Source organism: Notolabrus celidotus, chromosome 5, assembly GCF_009762535.1.
Source record: "Notolabrus celidotus isolate fNotCel1 chromosome 5, fNotCel1.pri, whole genome shotgun sequence".
In the NCBI taxonomy this organism is placed as follows: Eukaryota; Metazoa; Chordata; class Actinopteri; order Labriformes; family Labridae; genus Notolabrus; species Notolabrus celidotus.
In genome coordinates this window covers 15,059,844-15,083,193 of record NC_048276.1, presented here as the reverse complement: position 1 = coordinate 15,083,193, position 23,350 = coordinate 15,059,844, and the positions used below count along the sequence as shown (strand labels likewise).

General features: G+C 39.0%; 1 protein-coding gene across 2 annotated transcripts in view; it reads left to right on the top strand.

Annotated features, from left to right (window-relative positions):
• The first annotated feature begins 534 nt into the window (after positions 1-534).
• ar (androgen receptor) overlaps positions 535-23,350 on the top strand; it is a 32,299-nt gene continuing 9,483 nt past the window's right edge. Inside the window, exons 1-4 of one of the 2 annotated variants that reach the window (XM_034683288.1) lie at positions 535-1,883; positions 7,143-7,294; positions 7,429-7,569; positions 15,384-15,662. In XM_034683288.1, the coding sequence (XP_034539179.1) occupies positions 835-1,883; positions 7,143-7,294; positions 7,429-7,569; positions 15,384-15,662 (1,621 nt within the window). In that variant the 5' untranslated portion in view covers positions 535-834. The remainder of the gene's footprint in view (positions 1,884-7,142; positions 7,295-7,428; positions 7,570-15,383; positions 15,663-23,350) is intronic. The other variant, XM_034683289.1, reaches the window with a different exon arrangement.

The window sequence follows — 23,350 nt, the reverse complement described above, 5'->3', positions numbered from 1 at the left end:
TGTTGTATATTATGAAAGTACAAAAGATGTCTGTTTTAAATGTAATCCAAAGCTCTGATGAGTCACACCAAATCAGAAAAAACTGTTTTAAATTAAACACACAGCAGATATCTGGTGTATCAGACTTAGGCTACTTTGACATTTTATCTACAGGTAGACTTTGTAGCATTGAGGCTGTGGGAACTCTCTGAGAAATTACTAACTTCATAGAACGTTGATCAATTTGTCTTGAAAAGGCAAATAAATGTGTGGGCTGAAATTTGAACAAAAAAAAGAGGCTTGAGCCAAGGGGAAAAAAAGCAACTTTAGAAAAAGATTCTCTGAAAGTTGGGTTTAATTAAAAACAAAAGAAGGAGAAATAAACTTGTTACATACTCAGGCGGTTTGTATAACCTGTAGAAATGTCTGTTAACAATAAAAAGACAGTCACATGTTACTTCCTCCAAGCCTCTGTAAATGACAAGTGGGTGATAAATCATTTCGTGCCCTGCATTTTATGAAGGGAGTTAAGGGACAGAAAAGTCCTTCCCTGATTTCACGATAACCAAACCAAGCTCCAGCGTCTGTGACTCTGAAGATCTCAGTTTAGGAGGAGTTTATGACTCTTGCAGCTTTTCTAGAACCTTTACCAAATCGTTTCCACTGCCTGAAAGTTTGGTTGAGCAGAAACAATTACTGTGACCTATCGAGACTTCTGTCGTGCAAAGTTTCAGACCTCGTGGCCAAGTAAACACTTTCTGGGAAACGAGCCAAACTGACCGGCAGTTATCTTGTAACAGAATTTGGTTAGGGGGGGAGAAAATAAAGGCAGACGACGGTGCGCGCGCTGCCAGCATGGCGCAAAAAACGGAGGAAAGTGGGGTCCATTTCGCCAAAAACTCAACGGGAAGCGGCGCCGGCTGGCTGAATCAATCCTACAATGCAGACCACAACATTTACGAATCCGGACACATTAATCCGTTAGCCAGTGACATGGAGGAACCCCGCTGTCAAACAGCTGCTGTTCCTCAGGAGGAGTTGTTAAACGCTGACTGCCGAGTGGGCGACAGTCGCTCTTTTCCTGCCTGCGCCACAATCTCAGAAACAGCAAGGGAGCTGTGCAAAGCTGTGTCCGTGTCCCTAGGATTGACCACTGAGTCCACTGACACGAGTGACATGGACACTGCTCACCCCTCATGCGCTGCAAATGACCACATTCGAGGAGAGTACTTATTCAGAGTTGGAGCCGTGCCGCTGAGCTGTCCGCGCGCCCGGGCTGCTGTCAGCGAGCGGGATGAGCTGCCCCCGCACGGACACAAGCAACTGGTGGACATGTTTAAAAGTTCAGAGACTGGCTCGCGCTTGCAACACCTCACCTCCACTAGGACGTGTGCGGACGATCAGAACTTCTCGCTGTGCAACTCTGGTGACATAACTTCAGAGGAGATTGATCATCTGGACCCGGCGCGTGCTGCCCCTTGCCCCTACACCCAATCCGCTCCAGACAACTTGGCACAGTTATCCACAGATAGGCCATGCCGGGTCTACAACCCACCCGATGAAGGGAGAGACTTCGGTGAAACCATGGAGAAGTTCGGGGGATATCAGCCGGAACATTTCAACGTCAGAATCAAATCTGAGGACAGTGATCACGCCGGGGCTGTGTGGGGGAGTAATTACACCTTTAATGAGAAATACAGCTGTCAAGGCTGGGATCCGAGGCAGTGCATGAATACAGACAGCGCGGGGACAAGCGCACCGTTCATATGTAATCCATACGAGAGGAGCATGGCGCGTCCTGAGCAGTGGTACCCGGGCGGGATGCTGAGGCCGCCCTATCCCAACTCCAGCTACGTGAAGAGCGAGGTGGGCGAGTGGCTGAACGTCGCTTACAATGACACCAGGTAAACTGTAATAATAATAATAATAATAATAATAATAATAATAATAATAATAAGTGTTATAATGATAGTAATCATGTTTAGGGATCAGAAAAGGATGAGTTTGATCTTTTCTGACTTTCAGATTGTTTTTTTTTGTTTTTTAAGCAGTGAGACCTACTAATGTCACATGTCAGTAATCTGTCCACAGTGTGACCCTAACCTCAGCACAGACAGTGCTAAGAATCTGGCCCCTGTTTTATTCCCTCTCAATTTTGATGGATTTTGTTGTGTGCTTTGCAATAAAAGCAACAAAATGCTACACTTAATCACAGTAAACCTGAACTTCAATCATAGGAAAAGACAAATTTAATTCCATCCTTCTTTTTTTATTTTTATTTCTCAGAGTCGAAGGTCGTTTTGATAACAACTGAAACATTTATTATTCACTTGTTTTTATCAGCCAAATAAATGTCAAACTAAACAGATAAAAAATATCACAGTCTTCTGCATGGCAGGAGTGTTTTTAAGGATAGTAACAGAGTATTCTTACTATATTCTTATATACTATTCTTAATCACACTGAGAACTTCAGTTTGACAAGAGGGATTTTCAAAACCTTACTGAAATTATTTAAGAACATTTTGCCAGGTTTCCATTCAAGTCACATCTGCAACCCAGAGCTGTGTTAACATTCTTTAATTTGAAATGAGGTCCTTGAGATTTCATGAAATGTATAAAAACAATGCAGTTTGGTTTAAGGAGCATTTGTTTTGTTCTCTCTCTAATTGGTCTCAGAACACACAATGTGTCTCTCACTGTTTAGTCTGGGACACCTGCTCATAACATCAATGTGACCGCTAACACAGAAAGTGAGTCCAAATGTTGGGGTTACATTGGTTCCTACACGCAAGTAGAACAAAACATGTATTCCTGAAAAGTTTTTTGATAAGTGGATTTTGTTTGAAGCATAAATTAAGCACGTCATTTCTGAGTTTATTGGATTAGTTACAGATTTTATCTGTAAAGATATGGTTTCACAATGAAGTTGCGGCAAAGCATGCATAGTGAATGTAATTGAAGCTATAGAAATGTACATTAGGCTGTGAAATATTGGGGCATTAACTGTAACCTTTTCATCTGATATTGCGCCAAAACAAAATTCCTCTTGTGAATTGGGGGAATTGCAAAAAAATGACTCTTCAAATAAGCAAAGAAGTATATCTATTAAGCTTTATCTCATCTGCACAACCCTGCAGACCTCCCAAGCTCACATGCTCTCTGCAACTTGACCCCTTTTGGATGCCTAGTGGTTTAGCAAATGATACAAAGAGATACAAATTTAGTCAACCAGCCCGAAGCCAGTGATTTGAAATAAAGATATAATTTAGATAACTTATCCATATGAATCTTATCAACTTTCAAGATGATTAAATAGTATCAGAAAAATATTACCAATGCTCTGTAGCGTTCTAAACAGAGCACAAAGAAGTTGGATTAATCTGATTTTCTGCTGCAGTAATCAAACAGCATTGTGCACAAAGAAATGGCCTAAATTGAATATGACTGACCTCTACAGTTACAAAATGTTCAAATAATGAAAACCACTCACTCTTGTAGAAAAGGTGGGGATATCTCAAATGAACAGATTCACTATCAGTCTAATGCATGTCAGATTTTTACTTGATTGTTTCTGCAAAGTATCTAATTTTGTACGATGAATTTGTGCTTTTCTAATACAATTATTAATAATTATGTACATGTATAAAATATAGACAGTGTCTCTTGCAGTGCCAAGGAGTGAACAAATGTGCATATGATAATAATCTAGACAAATTAGCATCTAAGCCTAAGTGAATTCAGGTCTGTTACCCTGCTGAAAAAAAATGACTAATCACTAATATATTCGATGTTCGTATCTTTCCAAAACAGAGAAGCTAGCATGAAGAAGTTAAATCATTGAAAGATATGGATGTCAGTCCAGTATTGTTTTTTTGTTTCAATCTAAAGAAGGTGTTTTATTGAAAACTATATGTGGTCAGATGTTAAGCTGTGCTCTGAAAATGACTGAATGAAAATCTGTCATCTTTGCATGCTCGTTTATCTCGAAACTCTCAGGTAACTTGCAGCACTGATCCTTGGTGTTTTCCTTTATGTATGACCTGTAATGACCACACGCTACATAAGTCAGAAATACTGACTTCAATTTTGGCAGTGTTTGTAGCATTTTAGATTAAGATTTGCATTGTACCAGGCCTGATTGAATGAGCGGTTAGTAGTTAAATGAGCCAAATAGATAGTGAAAATTTGGCCTACAGTGCTTTTACTCCAAAAAATAGTAATTACCTTGAGCCACTGGTCTCTGGTATTCCTGGAAGGCTTGTGTAGTCCCTGACACCCAGTCATGCTGCAAAAAGGTAAAAAAAAGCAGGAGCCTGGTGACTACAAAGTATGACATTTCAACCCTACAGAAGTCCTTGCATCTTGTTTTAGAGCACATTTTTTTTAATATCTTTTGTCAGGTTTAATCAAAGACCGAATTAATCAGTTCAATTTAGGGGGGAGAGTGATTTAAGACACTTATTATTTCTGTTTCATATTACTGTGAATCTAGATTTATGTCTTGTTTCTAGACAACAAACTCATTATACAGTTCTGAATTGTAGCGAGAGCAGTGAGAAAATCTGCTCGTATGTGTAAACCTACCATAATGATGTTTTTTTATTCAGACAAACAGCTTGGGAGAGTAACAGTTGCATGCCATCATGGATTGAAAAAACAGACATCTTGTAACTTGTATGACGTGAAATAGCATTCAAGTGTCATTATATTTGTTGCATTTTGATTATTAGCTGGTTTGGCTGAAGTCTATAAGTCTGCCTTAAAGCTCCAGTGAGGAGTTTTTAAATGGTTATGAAATGGACTAAAAACAGCAATGATGTCTCTTTGTGATCTAAAAAAGCAACAGAAAAATCCCCACAAGCACAAAGATTCATTATTTCTAGTTATTCTTAACACCGGAAACTGCTGGTGGTGGTTAGTTTCAGACAAAGAGGTTATCTGCGTACTGCAAAACAGACTTTTCTTTTTTTATATTCTTTTACAGCAACGATTCTCAGTGACTGAAAAAAAGGAAGCATGATTGGATTGTTTTGCTTTTAAAAATACTACTTCCACATGAGCACCGCAAAATCTGCCAAGAGAGAACATACCACATTTCCCACAGATGAAACCACAAGTTGAGAAGGAGGCAGCAAGCTCAACTCAAAAACTTAAAGTGAAATGGTGCTAACTTAACCCTCCTGTTATGTTGTGGGTAAAAATGACCCATTTTAAAGTTCAAAAATCTAAAAAATAAAAGTTGAAAGTGTTTTTTCGGTATGAAACGTCTTTGCCTGGCTTAATAAGTGAAATCAACATCTAAAATCAAAATGCTTCATTTCATATTTTAGGCAATACACGCCTTCCAAACCAGCCAAGAACAGCCCAAAAATCTGGGCAGCATGTGACAGAAGAGGTGTCTCGTGTTAATTTATCAAAATCACTTCATCAAAAAATAATAATTAAAAATTCTAAATAAAATAAAACAAAATCCATGTCATGTAAAAATATTGTATTTATATTTAGGTCTTTCCAATGTACATTTAAAAAAGTTTTAACAAGAATTTTCATTAAAAACAAGTGAGACATCCTCATTGAAGCATGATCTGTGAGAATTAAAGAACATTATTGCATCAAATATTGATTAAAATGGTTAGTAATGGAGTTAATAAGGAGATTAAAAAAATGTTTATTGGAATTTTTTTGGAACCCAGGAACATTATTGCTGTTCCTGAGAAACCAACATAACAGGAGGGTTAAAGGAAGCACAGTTAGTGTAAAGACAGTCACAGTCCCAAAAGTAACTTTTAATAGAAGATATTAACAACAGCTTAAAGAAACAAAGATGTCTTAGCCTAAAGAATATTACCAACAATGTGAGTATGACCCGTTTTGAAACCACCACCTGACAAACCTTCGAAAGAAGTGTTGGACAAAATTGTCACAGAATTGTTATAAAAAGAGAGCACAATGATCATCATCATCAAGGTATTGATCATCTTCCTTGTATTTTGTATTTTGTGTTTCTTGTAAGCTTGTTTCTTTTTTTGATGACATGTCTGCACCAATTTAGTTCAATTGTTTTTTCAGTGGTGTGCCATTTTAGAAGCAGTTGTTAAAAATGAGGCATCCCGCATTGTTGGTGAGACCCTGATGGATGTGACAAACTACTAGAAACGCTGATATCTTTACAAGAGCCTAAATTGACACAAAGAAAAAGTTCCTCACAGTAGCTTTAATTCAAGACAGGAAGGACGGCATTACAATTTTTATCAACACGTCGTGAGCAGGCTCTGAAAACAGTGAATAAATAGTCAAAGTCTTTCTGTCATCATAAATTAAAACTTACCATCATTTCTGTTGTCATGTGTTTGTTCATTTTGTGATGAAATATGTCTGTGTTCTACTCTGTTAATGTTTGTATATGCAATCAACCTGCCTGATACTAAAAAAACAGCCTGTTACGTGTTCATGGTGGGCCTTAATTCATGTTGGGTGGAGCGCAGGTCAATACATTTTCCTCCATAAAATTATCCAAGCCCTGATGTTTATCAAAAGTAATTAAATTCTATCCTTTGATGTATTTTTTGATATCCTCCTTTGCCTTAAATCAGTCAGCACACGGAGGAGCCTCCTCAGTTGAGATTCATCCTTGTCTGTTCTACACCAAACCTTGATATCTATGTTTCACGTCACTGAGGCAACGTTATGTCTGAGCCTCCTCCAATCTCTCTGTATTCAAGGTTGAAGCCGGGCACCCATCGTGGCCCCCTTATCCTCCCTCCCCTGCAGTCTCAGTGTTGGCGCTCCCACACCGTCCTCAGTCATCACACTCTCTGCCCTCCTTAACTCGCTCACTCTGAGGCCTTGGCACCGTTATGGGGAATTTACAGAAACTGCTTTGTAGTTTTAGTTTGGAATGTATTTAACTAGTTTAAAGCAATGAAGATCTTGTTGTGGGGAATGAGTTCAAGGCTAGTTATTATGTGGGTCAATAAATTCCTAAGCCGATAAGGACTACAAAAAGTTAAAAACAGGCAAAACATAAAATTAGTGATACTGTGCATTGATCCAGATAAGATATCCAAAAAGAGCCATCAAGGACTGGCATGAATACAAATACTATGTAAAAGATTTGATGTTGTGGTTCATAAAAGTTCTGTTTCACATGTTTGACTGCAGGTTTGAGTCTGGCAGAGAGCACATGTTCCCCATGGAGTTCTTCTTCCCACCACAGAGGATGTGCTTGATCTGCTCAGATGAGGCGTCAGGCTGCCATTACGGAGCGCTCACCTGTGGCAGCTGCAAAGTTTTCTTCAAGAGGGCGGCAGAAGGTAAAACTTAAAGGGATAACTTGAGTCCTAAGGGTTGTACCAAACACACTTACACTTGCTAAAGATCTGTCCTTTTTTAATAATCTGTGCATTCTATGTTTTATATGTTCAACAGAATATCTAAATGTAAGTAGCCTCTGGTTTATCTGTCTCTACAGGCAAACAAAAATACCTGTGTGCAAGCAAAAACGACTGCACTATTGACAAGCTAAGGAGAAAGAATTGCCCGTCCTGTCGACTGAAGAAGTGTTTTGAGGCTGGAATGACACTTGGAGGTAGGCTGGATTAATACCTACTTTAAAAAGTTATAACTGATTAGCTTTGAAATGTTTATAATGTATTTTATTTTATTTTATTGCTATTATTTATTAACCATATTAAGGCAGCAGACAGTTTCCTTTGACTGCATGCACACAATGGAGAGTTAAAAACGAGCGGTAGGTGTTGAAAAGCCAATATTGAAGTGTAAAAAAGTACACTTCCTCTAGTGTCCACTTGAGGTTGACTCTTGAAGCACAGGAAGGATGTATCCATTTTGAAATGCACGTGCAGGCTAGGCAAACAACTTAAGCCCATATTTACAGCTGAATTTAACATGTTTACAGCCTGATATATATAAATAGATAAATAAAAAAGCTCTTTGGCTTGAACAGCTCATTTCTTTACTAGAAGACAGGCAGCATGTTATTACTGTTTACCAGGAGGCTAAAAGCCCACCTCAGCTCCACCTCTCTGCCTGTGTCTTGGTTGACTGAAAGTTAGGTTTGGTCAGCACTTCCAATATGGCGACCCCCATCATTTGGCTTCATAACCCGAAAATCAATGGGTGACATCACTGAGACTACGTCTATGTTAAAGTGCTATTATCTTGTCATGCTGCTGTGTTAATGGTTGTGAGTTGTATAAATTAATGGAAGCGATAAATTATCCTTTTACAGCTACTGGACTGATAAGCAAATGAAAAAGATAATGCAGAGTGGTGTTCCAAAGGGCATTCTGCCCCCTTTGCAATTTGAAACGACATTTGTTTTAACCAATTAGCTACGATTAGGCATCAGCTAACATCAGACTTTCCATTCCCTAGATACATTTACCGATAGTTACAGTTTGTCAGTGTCACATGATACAATATAAAAAGCAACAGTCCCGCTGAATCCAACACTGTCTAGGTTATGCTGCGGGTCAAATCCTGACCCTTTTTAAAGTCTATTTAGGAAATATATGCCTTCCAAACCAGCTTAATGCATCATAAAAATCTATGCATCATGTGACAGAAGATGTGTCGTGTGTTCATTTATCAACATCACTTTATAAAAAAAAAATAATAATAATTGAAAAATAAAAAATAAAATAAACAAAAATCAAGGTCATGTAAAACTATTGTATTTATCTTTAGGGCTTTCCAATGTATATTGAAAAAAGTTTTAACATTAATTTTTAATGAAAAACGAGTGAGTTATCCTCATTGAACCATGATCTGTGAGAATTAAAGAACACCAATGTTTTGGGGTTCTGACACTTTTGGATAATTGAATAGGCTCCGGGTCAAATTGACCCAGGAACATTATTGTTGTTCCAGAGAAACGAACATAACAGGAGGGTTAACAGATAGGATAAGGTTGAAAGATAGCGTTAGCTACTGTCTAACAAACTACTCTATTACACATATCTGTCACATTAATATTAGATATCAGATAGTTAACATTTATATGACTTGCAACATTAGATACAGAAGAACAACATTTGAGCATCCCGCCCTGGGCGTGACTTCATTGGGATGAAGATGCTGTGGGAATATGGTGAATTCTAGTATCACAAATCCCTGTTTAAATCCCATACATTGTACTGTATAGGCTGTAATACACACTGTGCACTATATACTGAGCGAACAAAGCACACTTCAGAGAAAGTGAAGTCCTAAAAGTGAAACTATTAATGGTTTCCCAAGACCAAGTACTTTAGTCTCTCCACAGCACATCTCAGGTACCTCTCTTCAATTGCAGCATCATCACAATAGGGGATGTTACTGATAATCAGACCCTGACTGAGCTGCCATGCAATTTAGACCTCTTCCATTCACCTCTCCTTACTGTCACCCAGACCTGCTCGTCATATTAGGCTGTAAAGATTGACATGTAGTGGACTAATTTTAGTACTGTGTTCAATTTTCACTTTCCTCCATTTTCTCATTCTGTTAACGGTGAAAATTGTGCCTGAAGCACAAAGCTGACATGAGACATGTGAATTAAAGCAGCAGACATGCTGGCAATTTTGCCACTAGCCACTGACAAACCCATGGAGGGAAAATGTGATCTAATGCTGTGATTGTAAGTAAAAAGGCACACCTTTTCTAGTTTTGTCTAAAAAGAGCCTCCTTTCACTTAGGTTCTCATCCCAGACATGTAATTCACTCGAAGCATTTCGAAAATTTATGACAATCATTTGTAGAAGCGAAGGCAGAAAAATTATACATCTGGCACTATTATCCCTGCGGTTTTTGACTCAAAATACTTTAAAACCTAGTCATAAACTACCGAAAGAAAAAGATGTCTGGTTTGACTAATTGTTTTTGATTCATTCATTATAAAGTTGGCAGTCCAATCAATTTACTTCTAAACTCTAATCTCCAGATCATATCGATGAGATCTGTTGTTTGTTTTCCTCATGGTTTGGAGGTTTTGAAAAGAAGCAATAATCTGAGTGATGCGTTTGTTCAGTTTGGCATCTGCTCCAGATTGACAAGTATACTTATTACAAATTGCTGGAAGGTTTCATTTCTGTAATTCAAATTCCATATTATTTCTGGAATTTTAATTGCATCCCCAAATAGAAGTCGTGCAAGGAGGATTTCTGTTGCCAAACCTTGAAAGTAGGGAGTCTCATTTTGTTGCAAAAAGGAGGAAGCTCACCGTGCATCTTCACTTCAATGTCTTGTGTTGAAATACAAACATGCTTCACTGATTTATCATTTTCTCCATCATATTATATCTCTTGTTTGTGATCCTCAGCCTCTGACTTAACTGGTGATGTTGTCACTCTTCATCTCTCTTTCAGGACAAATTGTGTCTTTAAACATTAAAAATAAACCACTTTAGAGAGTGACAGTCATACTCACTGCCCCTCTAAACTTTTAATTTAACTTCTAAAGGCAATTATGTGAAGGTCATTTTTTTGCTAATTGAAATACATCACTGATTCAAATGATATTCACTATTCATTTATGATCATAGAGTTCAGTGCATTCAATTTTGACATGTTTTGAGCTTCATCTTTTGAGCCCACAGTCTGTTGGATACTTTTATAAGGGTGTCTTTTAAACTTAAGTGATGAGCAGCATTCTTTCTTTGATGTTCAGCAATTAAAATCATTTTTTTATTATTGAGTTTATCTAAACAACTCAGCATAGCAGCTGAAAATTCATCCTCCCCTGGATTTGCCTCTGGAGATCTCAAAATGTTTCCAATCTAGTTGTCACGCCTGCAGTTTGTCCTCAGTTAACCCTGAGGTCCTCTGTGGGTTGTTTGCTAACAAATTTAGCCAGTAGCTTGTCTTAATGTGGACAACTGACTCAATACAAAGACTCTGTTAGAAACTGAACTCCCACTCAGTACCATGAGGGATCATAACAAGTTGGTAATAGGCAAGTTACCATTCCTAAGCCAATTTGGGAAAATCATTGCAAAATATGATTGTGTCATAGCTGCAAAGGATTTACATTGTTGTCTAATCCAGTGATCGGGTTAATCCAGAGGTTATTTTCTTGAATCAAAAAGACTGTCATGTTTTCTAAGCACACTTTCAAATGTTATTTTGTCCTTGGCCCTAAGCTCAAAAAGAAAGAGTTGAATAATACAAAACTGTAAACAGCCACATTCTTATTGGTGAAGCTAGAACCACAGACCCTGTGCCTCTGGAAATTCAGGATTATCAAAATAGTTATTAATGAATTTTCTTTCTGTCATGTATTTCCAGCCTCAGTGTGAAAAAAGGCTTTTGGTAATCAGCTTCTGTAATATGGGAAATATATTTCCACAAAGCATTATCAAGCATAGTAATAATGGGGTGATTTAAAGGGGTAACTCCCCTTTCATTATTAGATAACGGTGTTTTTAAAAGTTCTTATTAAAGCCTTAACCAGGCGTGTTACAAGTTGTAATGTTTAACCCTACTGTTATGTTTGTTTCTCTGGAACAGCAATAATGTTCCTGGGTCAATTTGACCTGGGGCATATTCAATTATCCAAAAGTGTCAGATCCCCCAAAAATCCCAATTGACATGTTTTTTAATCTAATTTTTTAACTCCATTTCTAGCCATTTAAATCAAGATTTAGTCCATTGGTGTTCTTTAATTCTCACAGATCATGGTTCAATGAGGATAACTCACTCATTTTTCATCAAAATGAATGTTAAAACTTTTCATAATGTACATTGTAAAGCCCTAAATATAAATATAATAGTTTTTATGACAGATTTTTTGTTTATTTTATTTTACATTTTATTATTATTATTTTTTTTATGAATTGATGTTGATAAATGAACACAACGCCTGTTCTGTCACATGCTGCCCAGATTTTTATGCTGCATTTAGCTGGTTTGGAAGGCATATATTGCCTAAAATAGACTTGACTAGAATTTGACCCCCAACATAACAGGAGGGTTAAAGTTCAAAAGGAACTTACAAAGTGTTTTCCTCTATGTTCTGGTGATTACATTTCCATGAACCAGGTCATTGTAAAGTTAGGTTTCCAGTTAGTAGGCTTTGCATTGAACATAAAAGAAATGCAGACTCCAGCACTCGATCAAAATTTTTTAATTGCAGGTTTTATTTTAGTGTGTACGATTTTTGTGTCATCTCATTATATCTCCAAAAATTTAACTCCACAAAAAGTTTATTTGTATGAACTTTTCACTCTAGGTATAATCCTATTCTTTTACTAGTTTTTTTTTATATAGAGCTGCAATGGACAGTGTCATTGAGTAAAACTTCAGAGGGTTATCTGGATTGTGCCTGATAGCTTAATGACTGGGCCAACTGGAGAGTAATGGGAGGTGTGACAGGCGACTTTGTGGAAGGCTGTCTCACTTCTTCCTCTTTGTGTCAGACTCTCAAACACACTGCTCCCTCTCACATAGTCTCAGAAACACAACTGACATTGTTGAGCTAATGATGTAATGACATCTTCAGCCTGGACACCAGAGTGAGAGAAAAGTTGAGTTTTTTAGAGGTGCACATCACACAGAGGATTTTTAAAAGGAGGAAAATGTGCTTAGACTACCTTGAATTTTTTGGTTCGATCAAGCTTTCACTTTTCAAGCTGAAGATATAGTTAAAAGAAAGGTGATGATTATGAAGATGATGAGGGTGTTAATAAGACTCAGAATGAAGGGGAGTGAAATTATTAACACCCCAGCCATATCACATCCAATAAATGAAACATGTGCAATGTAACATGCGTTAATGGATATATTGAATTGAATTGAATTGAAAGCCTTTATTTTCATTGTACATAGTACAAATGAGATTTGGGAGAGCAGCTCCTTTAAAGTGCACACACAATATGATATAACAACACAAGAGGTAGATGTAGTTGCACAAAGAAAACAAAGACAAGACAAAAAGGGCAAGACAATATATCAGTGCAGGGTGGTCGAATTAATAAATAGAAAAATGAATAACAAATATTGCACAGAGAGTGGAGTTAGTTATTGTATGGGGGAAAGTGTCATCAGTCCAGGTTGTGTCAGTGCAGATTTGAGTTGAGTATGGTGACAGCTTTGGGGAAGAAGCTGTCCCTTAGTCTGTTGGTTCTGGACCGTATAGACCTGTAGCGTCTGCCAGAGGGCAACAGGTCAAAGACGTGGAAACCTGGCTGAGTGGTGTCCTTCAGCATGTTCCTGGCTCTGCTGAGACAGCGGGAGCTGTAGATGGCACTTAGGGAGGGCAGAGGGCAGCCGATGATCTTCTGTGCCGTGTTAACCACCCTCTGCAACCAGCAATCATATCTACAGCTTATTCACTTGAAGTCAGTTCAAGCTGGAAAAGGCTGTATGATACTAATGCCTAGGTTAAATGTTGTGTCTCTGATTTTCATCTGCATGAATCTATCATTTGAATGTCTCCGTCCCCTGTATGTGGGCTTCAATCAAGCATGAGGATTTTAGGTTTAGCCCAACAGAACCTATTTACACTTAACTCTGCAAAGATCAGACGTCTACCCGTGTCACAATAGAGGATTTGATTTTTAATTAACCTTTTAATTTGGAATGTTTGTTATTGGATCAGACAAAGAATTGTGAGACTTGCAAATGATCCCCCTTGTACTATTTTCAGTTTGCTCTCAACCTTGCTACTTTTGAGAGAGACTTAAGTGGTGTCTATAACAGGCAATTCAATATTTATCCAACTGATCTGAAAAGCTAGGCAGCAGTTTTAATGAGACGATCTTTGCAAAGGGAGTTGCTGGAGGCAGTGTCATGACAATTAAGATTATTTTTACGGTCAATCAGCATAACTTAAATGATTAAAGAAAGATTATGTTGCCTCGTCTTCTGATTTTTCAAAGTTCTTGTAACCTCTTATAGCTAAACATGAAATATCAAATAAATCAGATTATGCTTATTATATTCTCTTTTCAGTGTGAGTCTTTGCAGTCATTAACAAATAATTGTATGTCTGTTTTTCCGTGAGCAAAGTTATCATTTCTATGAGTCATTCACTCACTCATGCTCAGCTGTCACTCTGAAATGACAGCTGAGCTTGAGCTGAACCGCTCTGATCCTTGTAGTATTAAAACAGTGGGTTGTTAAGAGCTGTGGATAGTTCAGTGAATGGTTGGCGGCCTCAAGCCTGATTGTCAAGGAACCAATGTTATTTGGCAGCTGTTTAGCTGGATATGATTTTGTCGTTTCCTATTGTATCTACTTACTGTACATGGCAGGCTGCTCCACCAAAAAAAGAGAGAGCCTGCTGCAGTTGAGCTTGTGAGCGCTGGTTGTTGTATGGAGCAGCTGCCCCATGAGTTTCAGCACTTGATGGGAAAAGACACTGCAGCTTTGTCATTACATTTGAGCAGGTGCATTTTTGTTAATTTTGTTATTGTTTTTCTACAAACAGTTCTTGTTTGTAATATGTTCTTGTTTCTTCATCCATATTTACTTAGTATTGCAAAGCAGAAACAGAAATGTAAAGCAAATATGCATTTTTTCTTTGATTGGTTTGGCTCAACAATATCGTTTAAACTCACTGCAAAACCTATATCTGGGAGATATAAAAAAAATGTAATACCAGGAAAAAAAACTCATTAATCCATCTGCATCACCAGAAAGCTCTGACACATGGTGACCACAGGCCTTTCCACCAGATGAGGCTCATCTGTTCAGAGAGTTTTCTTTCAAATGGAACATGATTCAAAATCTTCAAAGCTATTAGTAGTTCAGTGCAAGTATTGTTGAGTAAAATTGATGTATCCCTAAAAGGTTACTTAAAATCCTCAGCTGCATTACGAGTTATTTGTAAGAGATGATTCGGAAAGCAGAATAACATGCATAGTTTCTTTTTATTTGGCTAATGTTCCAACAAAAAATCTATTACCCATACAAAGTAATGTACAGTCAGATTTTGTAATGTAATGATAAACTAGAAAGATGTAATGTGTTGCTGTTGTAAGAAAACCTAAGTGTGATTGTTTAATGCAAGGGAAACCCTGTAGTGTCTTTACAGCCTCCTCTGTTTATTCTGCATACTTCATTAACTGAGCTGTAATGGGTCCAACTGACCAGCACTGAACATTGAATCATAAGCACAAGGTGAAAGCTGAGTACAAAACCAATAAGAAGAAGAATTCATGACTTCATAATGACTGTTTTTCCCAAGATTGTTATTCAGATGTTCAATCTTTCAGTTTGTTCTCTTGTGCAAAGCGCCAAATTCACTGCACAAAGATATTAATATTTAACAGGAATGTCATGTTTTTTCTATATGACACATGCAGGGCTTGTGGGTTGGGGATTAACAAACAAAAGATGCACATTGATTATCATAGCTGATTTTAGGACTGAACTGATTCTTGATGCCTTTCTTTGATTCCAGCACGTAAACTAAAGAAGATTGGACAACAGAAAAACCCTGAAGAGGAGCACCCCGGTCAGGAACAATCAGATGCCATGCAGAATGTATCTCCTAAATCAGGCCTGAACTTCAACACCCAAATGGCCTTTCTCAACATCCTGGAGTCAATTGAGCCTGAGGTGGTGAATGCTGGACATGACTACAGCCAACCAGACTCAGCTGCCACCCTCCTCACCAGCCTCAACGAGCTGGGAGAGAGACAACTGGTCAAAGTGGTCAAGTGGGCTAAAGGGCTGCCAGGTAGGGCACATGGTCAAAGCACTGTTGATTAACAGTTTTTCATTTCAATCAAAGAATTACACATTTGCTACAAAACATGCAAAAAATGTAGAATCTGCACTTGGGAGTCTGGACTATAATATGGGAGGTCTTCTTTGGTTTGGGATCCAAATAGAACTGACCAACCATGACCGAAAGCTACCGACGAAAGTCATTAAATAGTATTTTCAAACTTAAGCGGAGTTGGACGAGAGCAAAATATGATTAAATTAAGAGACTGCTATCTGAGCTCGTGAGCCACGGAGCTCACTCTGGTTCAAAAATTCTGACAGGTATCAATCAACTATATCATCATCCAGGTCACAGCCAGGGAACACGTTGGTCTGTACTCATCTGAAACAACTGGTTTCCTTGAGTTCATATCAGGAAATATTGGACCATGTTTAGCAAAAGTTTTCTCCCCACTACGGCCTTATTAACCTCTTCACTGCAGCACACTACTACACCTTACTCTGTCACAGGTAAATACTTTCTAGCGGTGGTGATCTAACCCACAGAACTCGGTTAAAATACACTTTTAGGCGGTTTACGTGGAGCCGTGGGAACAGTGCAGGTGGTGTTTTCAAGTCATGCTGATTTACTTTCGTCGGTAGCTGTGATGCACTGCTCACTGATCCAACCATGTTGCTGCAGTAGATGTGAGGTGAGACCGGAGAATCGCTGTTAATATGTTTGTAAATGTGTGGCGAATCTTGTGTCTGAAGCAGAGCACAACGCCTGCCTGTAAGTAAATACAACACAGCTGGATCACGGAAACCAGTTAGTGTAGAAACCAGTAGGGTGATAACACCGGTAGGAAGTCCTGGCAATTTTTAACTACTTTTCCAAGATATCGAGTCTCTTTTAACTCGTATTATATGGATTTCAACTGCTGTACTTGGTGGTTTTAATATCCGTTAAAAACTAAGCTTATGTACGTTTCGATCGCAAGTTCTACTCATTGTGATAGTGGGTAGGCTACCTGCCGCTACAGGTGGCTGCTAACAAAGCCTGGTTGTGTGTTTTTGACACCGGAACAAAACAAAAGCAAAGTACTACAAACGCACCGGAAGTGGATCTCAGATTCATGTCTCCACTCACCTCACCATCAGGCTGTGACAGCTGTCTCCGCTTGACCCAAAAGGTTTTCGAGCTGGAAGGTACAATATCCACTTTGTATCAGCTGAAAGACGAGGAGCGGCTCATAGACTCTGTCATATCAATGGGCCCTGCTGTGACCACCACAGCGGCCAGAGAACTCGACTCCACCGTCCCATGTCTGGAGGCTGCTCCAGTCCAATCCTCAGCCTGCTGGACACTGCTGGGATCCAAGCCCAAGGCCCCAGTAAGCTCCACTCCTTACCGAACGGAGAAATGGACCATTGCCCAAAAGGGTAAACAGGGCGTGCGGCTCTCCAATCATACCCCGCCAGCCGAGGCGCTACAGCTGGAAAACAAGTTCTCCATCCTGGACGAACTGGACTTTCCTCAGATTCCCCCTCGACGAACCTTCCTATCCTCTCCGTTGGATGGTCATGTATCAGCCTGGACCCGTCCCGCTGCCACGTCCAGACCGCCTAGCTCCCTTGCATGTCGTCATTCAAGAAGGATTAACCCCTTTTCACGACCTGGATTTGTTCACATCACGCCTCGTCCTGGTACCAGCTCTCCATCTCCAGGACAACAACCAGAGGGGTCACAGTCCAAACGACACCCCCCCTCTCCACGATCCAGTAGGTACGCGCAGGGCAGAGCCCGGCCGGCAGGTAATCGCAGCTCCAAAGTGATGCATACACAACTAAATGACCCGAAAACACCCCCTCGTTCCATCCTCATAATTGGTGATTCAATTGTGAGGAATATAAGACTACAGGGGGTGCATACTCTGACTTTTTGTGCTGTGGAAGTTATGAAATTACATATAAACCACTTCCTAACTTTTTAAATCATTAGTGGATGCTAAAGAAGCAGTTTCTCTATCAGCTTGGCCGTTGTTTACTTCCGCTTTCCGAAACCAGAAATCCAGTGACGTCTGACCCAGCGTACTGCAACACAGATTGAACAGAACAGTCATGCAGGTGCGCTCTGACCAGTCCTTCACTGAATGATGTTCCCCTCGTCCAAGCCCCTATGGTTTTAGTTCCGCATCAGCAAATGAAATAAGCTTCACTGGACTTGGACCTGTTGTTGACAGCTTCAATATTCCTGTTAGAACTACAATGAGGAAAGTCTATGTAAGAGCAAAACGATGCGCTGTCGCCTCGAAATTAGTTTTTATAAATAAATCACCCACAATTTCAATTTTATCTCCATCCCCTTCAGTGAAATTTGGTTTGTTAACTCTCAGGGCTCTTAATAGCAATACTTTTATCATAAAGGATTTTATAAACTCAAAAAATATTGTCTTTATGTTTTTAACTGAGACACGGCTAAATGAAGTATGCCCCCCGATGTACGGTTGTTTTAATCAGCCTAGACTAAGGGGAAGAAGTGGGGGCTTGGCTGTAGTATTCAACAAAAAAATCAAATGCTCCCTCATTAAAATAAACAACTTCAGTTTTGAGGTTCTTGTTTTTATCAATCAATCAATCAATCAATCAATCAATCAATCAATCAATCAATCAATCAACCTTTATTTGTATAGCGCCAAATCACAACAAACCTTACCTCAAGACGCTTTTACAAACATAGGAGGTCTAGACCACTCTATGTCAAATAATGAACAGAGACCCAACTCCAAGACAGGGTAAGACTCAGTCTGACCCCACCTTAATCCATCATGAGCATTGGGCATCGCAGTATTTAGCTAGTTACAGTGGCGAGGAAAAACTTCCTTTTAACAGGCAGAAACCACAGGCAGAACCAGACTCATGTTAGACAGCCATCATGCCTCGACCGAGTTGGGTCTTGAAAGAGGGATAGTGGAGAGTAAGAGAGAGAGGTGATAGTGATGAGACGAGTAGTAGAAGCTGTTTATGATTAAGGGTGAGACACCCACCCTCTGTGCAATCATCTATTGCCCCCCTCACTCTACGACAGAATTTCTACCTGAATTCTCAGATTTTTTATCATCTTTATTTCTCATCTGTAATAGAATTATTTTAGCTGGTGATTTTTTTTTTTGAACATTTTTTTTTTTGATTGATTTTAATATTCATGTTGATTTTAATATTCATGTTGATGTGCCCTCTGGTTCATTTGCAAAAGAGTTTCTGATCACTGTCGATTCTTTTGGTTTACAACATGTTGTTGGGCCTACACATAATCGAGGGCACACCTTGGATTTGGTTTTTACATATGGTATGAACACTGACTCTCTTTTAACAACTGACCTGTTCGTATCATCTATGTATTTTATTTGATTGCACTATTTTAACCAAACTCTGCTAAACAAAAGTGAAACAAAGCGCTCTCGCATTTTTAATAAGAAACTGTTTCCACATTTTTAACACATTTTCCTGATAGCAATACTCCAATGCAAAATGTATTAGACACAGAAACACTGATAAATGAATTTAATCTCATTTGCACATCCGCTTTGGACCACGTTGCACCTTTTAAAACTAAATGTACTTGAAATACAAAAGTAGAACCTTGGATGAATATTGAAATTCGTAAGTATAAAAGAGAATGTAGAAAGGTGGAAAGAAGATGGAGGAAAGCAAAGCTACAAGTGCACTATCAACAAATGAAAGAATACTTGATGTTCTTTAAGGAACAGGTAATAAATGCAAGAGTCAATTATTTTTCTGTTTTAATTCAAACTAACAAGCACAATCCCAAACCCCTTTTTAACACAGTGGACAGTCTTTTAAATCCGGTACGTTTGAATCAGCCTGAATCATCGAGTGAAGAATGTTTAAAATTTGTAACTTTTTGAATGACAAAATCAGCAAGATACAATCAGAAATTGTGACCCCTGATTGTTTTGCTGATGTCCCCTGTCCAAACGGTGCTATTTTATCAAGTTTCAAACCAGTTTCTCTTAATGACCTCTTGACCACCATTGCACAACTTAAACAATCCTCAAGCCCTGTTGATTTACTCCCTCCGAAATTCTCTATGGAACTTCTTACTGTGACAGCCCCTTGGTTACTCACAATAATCAATAGTTCCTTATCCTCTGGTTGTGTCCCACATTATTTGAAAACCGCATGTATACAGCCACTCATTAAAAAACCCGGCCTCGATCAATCTGACTGCAACAACTTCAGGCCAATTTCAAAACTGCCGTTTTTAGCAAAAATAATCGAAAAGACTGTCTCACTACAACTCCTTGAAGCACTGAAATACAATGATATTTAAAAAAAATTTAGTCTGGTTTCAGACAGAAACATAGTACTGAGACTGTGCTTATTAAGGTGACAAATTATCTTTTAAGAATGGCTGATACTGGTGTATGCTCTGTCCTAGTGCTGCTGGACCTAAGTGCGGCATTTGATATGGTGAACCACAAAATTATGCTTGAGAGGCTGCAGCACTGGGTTGGTATATCGGGGACAGCTCTTAATTGGTTTTATTCCTATTTATCTGACAGAAAGTTTTTTGTGTCCATGTCTGATCATGTTTCCCCTTATTCAGAGATAAGTTGTGGAGTCCCTCAAGGGTCAATATTAGGACCAATTTTATTCTCCCTCTATATGCTACCCCTTGGCCAAATCATAATATTAAATTATAGTTCAATCAGGAGAGACACAATTTGAATATTAAGGTTATTTATTGCAACTGAATGAATGATGGAATTTGACAGAAATATTTGGCGTAAGGACTCTATGGGGATAATGTTGTGAGCGTAGGATGTGTGAATTTGGCAGCCGAAGAAATCCCCCCTAGAGTCCAGACACTGGTGGTGGTTGACGATCCAAGGAAATGAAGACTTGCAGAGACAAGATGGAGACGGGGAGGTGGAGGGGTGCGCACCATCAATGCAAGAAGGAACTAGCAGGAGAGAGAGACACATTTAAGAAGATAGCAGAGAGTTGATGATAAGGGCGCGCCACTGAGCTATTGGATGACGCCGCTGCTGATTAGCCAATGACAGCTCCGGAGCCTGCAGCTGGAAGCGGGTGAGCTATTGAATGAGGGAGAGAGAGTTAAACAACTGCTGTGATTGCTTTATAGTCTTCCTGTCTGAACTTTCTCTAGAGCTACATATGTCAGCAAACTTCCTGAAACTTAACTCGGAAAAAAAAGAAATACTCATTAATGGTCCAGAAAACATGCACCCTCCCCTCCAGTCCTGCCTTGGTTCCCTGTCACACAATGATAAAACAAATGTCAGAAACCTCGGAGTGACCTTTGACAGCAGTTTATTTTTTGAAAGACATATTAATAACACCATCCAATCTTGCTTTTATCACCTTAGAAATATTGCCCGGATAAGATCCATTCTCACTTTTAATGACACCCAAACCATTATTCATGCTTTTATTTCTTCTAGACTAGATTATTGTAATGGGCTTTTAACAGGTTTAACACAAACATCTCTCAATAGATTACATTTGGTACAAAATTCAGCAGCAAGACTTTTAACTAAAACCAAGAAGAGAGAGCACATTACTCCTGTTTTAATGACCCTACACTGGCTGCCCATTGCTTTTAGAATAGATTTTAAGGTTTTACTTATCACTTTTAAAGCACTGCATGGCCCGGCCCCTGAATATATCTGTGATTTGCCGTCACCCTACAAGCCCGGGCGCAGCCTCAGATCCTCAGGCAGGAACCTCCTTAAAGTTCCCGTCACAAAGTTAGAATCTAAGGGTGACCGAGCGTTTGCTGTGCAGGCTCCAGAACTGTGGAACGACCTGCCTGAGGATCTCAGGCAAGTTGCATCAGTATCTTCTTTTAAATCACAGCTGAAAAAATTTATATCGAAAGGCCCTCTTTTAATTTTGTTTTATCCACGATGCTACATTTATTTTCAATCTATTTTTATTCACTCAACGTTCCATTGTTTTACTGATTTTAATTGTTGTAATTGCTTTTAGTAGTATCTCTTTTACTCTTTTTTTTTGGTTGTTCCTCTTAAATTATCTTGCCAGCCCATATACCCCCAAGCTTTGTTCTTTTTACTGTGGGTTTTTATGATGTAAAACACTTTGTAAAGTCTGTTTTGATAAGTGCTTTCTAAATAAACTTTATTATTAGGGCCCGAGCAATGCCACGCAGTGCCGTCGAAAGCCCTATTGAAACCCTAAGGAGTCTTCTTATTATTCTTCCGCCTAGGAGATCGCATTTTTGGAGCCTTTAACATGCATGAAAGCGCGGATCTTTTTGAACGCCCATCAGGTCTGGTGAAAATTGCGACATTTTAAGAGTTTCGCAAAAAAAGTCGAAAAAATGTGCTCACTAGCGCCCCCTACAGTTTTCAAAAACCCCTCCCCATAGGGGTTATTTTGAGCTACATGCTTGAAAAATTTTACACATATTCATGGCATCAGGACGCACAAAAAAGCCTCTTGCACCCATATCCCAAACTCAACAGGAAGAGCGCCACCTAGCTTTGAACATGAAAAACGGGGCCAAAATAAGGGTGCATACTTTCGCTATTATCTCCTAGAGCTTTTCTCCGATTCAGTCCAAACCAAGGGCAACCTATAGTTGACACCTTGATGAGAAAAAATTATCAGAACAAATTTTGATCAGACAAAAAATGTGGGCGTGGCAGGCGTTGAGGCGGGGCATCAAACACAGCTTGATGTGAAGAATGATGCCCAAATAAGGGTGCATACTTTTGAGAGCTCCTCCTAGAGTTTTTCTCTGATTCAGTCCAAACAAGGCACATTCTATAGCAGACATATTGACGATTAAATTATTGTTAAAGGAATTCTGTTCAGACTAAATTGTGGGTGTGGCACACTGTCAAGTTTTGAGGTTTTCTTGGCAATCTGCCAAAAACTTGGAACATTTGCACCACCTGAGGCAGTATATACTCTCAGATCTTGCTTTCGCATCATGTGATGGCAAATATCAGGCGACGGTTTACATGTGGCGGCGGCTCGCGTAGGTGGCGGCCGCGGGTGTGCGAGGGCCCGTTCATCGCCGCTTGCGGCTTTAATTATTATTATTATTAATTCTAATGTATGTATTTTTTACTGTTGAGTGTTGCTTTTATTATTGCTATGTTGTAAGGTGACCTTGGGTGTGCAGAAAGGCGCCTATAAATAAAATGAATTTTTATTATTATTATAGAAATGATCGATCCAAAGCCTTTCAGCAAACAGCATGTAGTTGTGTTCTTCATCTCCTGAAGACAGATCAGATAATGTTTGAATTGTTACTTCTTAGAAAACTGTAGATCTGTATTTAGTTAATTTAAGACTTGTTAATTATAAGTACATAACAAAGAAATCAGTTTATTTTTCTGGTTCATAAAAATAAAGTAAGCCTGAATGAAGCCCCTGTGCAGCTTACAATTTAGAGTGAAACCATAGACTATATAAAATATGGACGTAGTATCCGTGACGTCACCCATCTGTTTCTGAAGCTCTGTTTTGATGCTAATCATCGGCGGCAGCCATAATACTGCTGTCCAGCGATTGTCACGTAAAGAGGCTGGCTTTGAGCCTCCTAGCTAACAGCTACATTGTTCCGGCCTGTCAATCAAGTCAGCTGTGCCTCTCATTGGAAGACATGTAATCTCAATATCTTCGAAATTGCGGTGGCCTTGG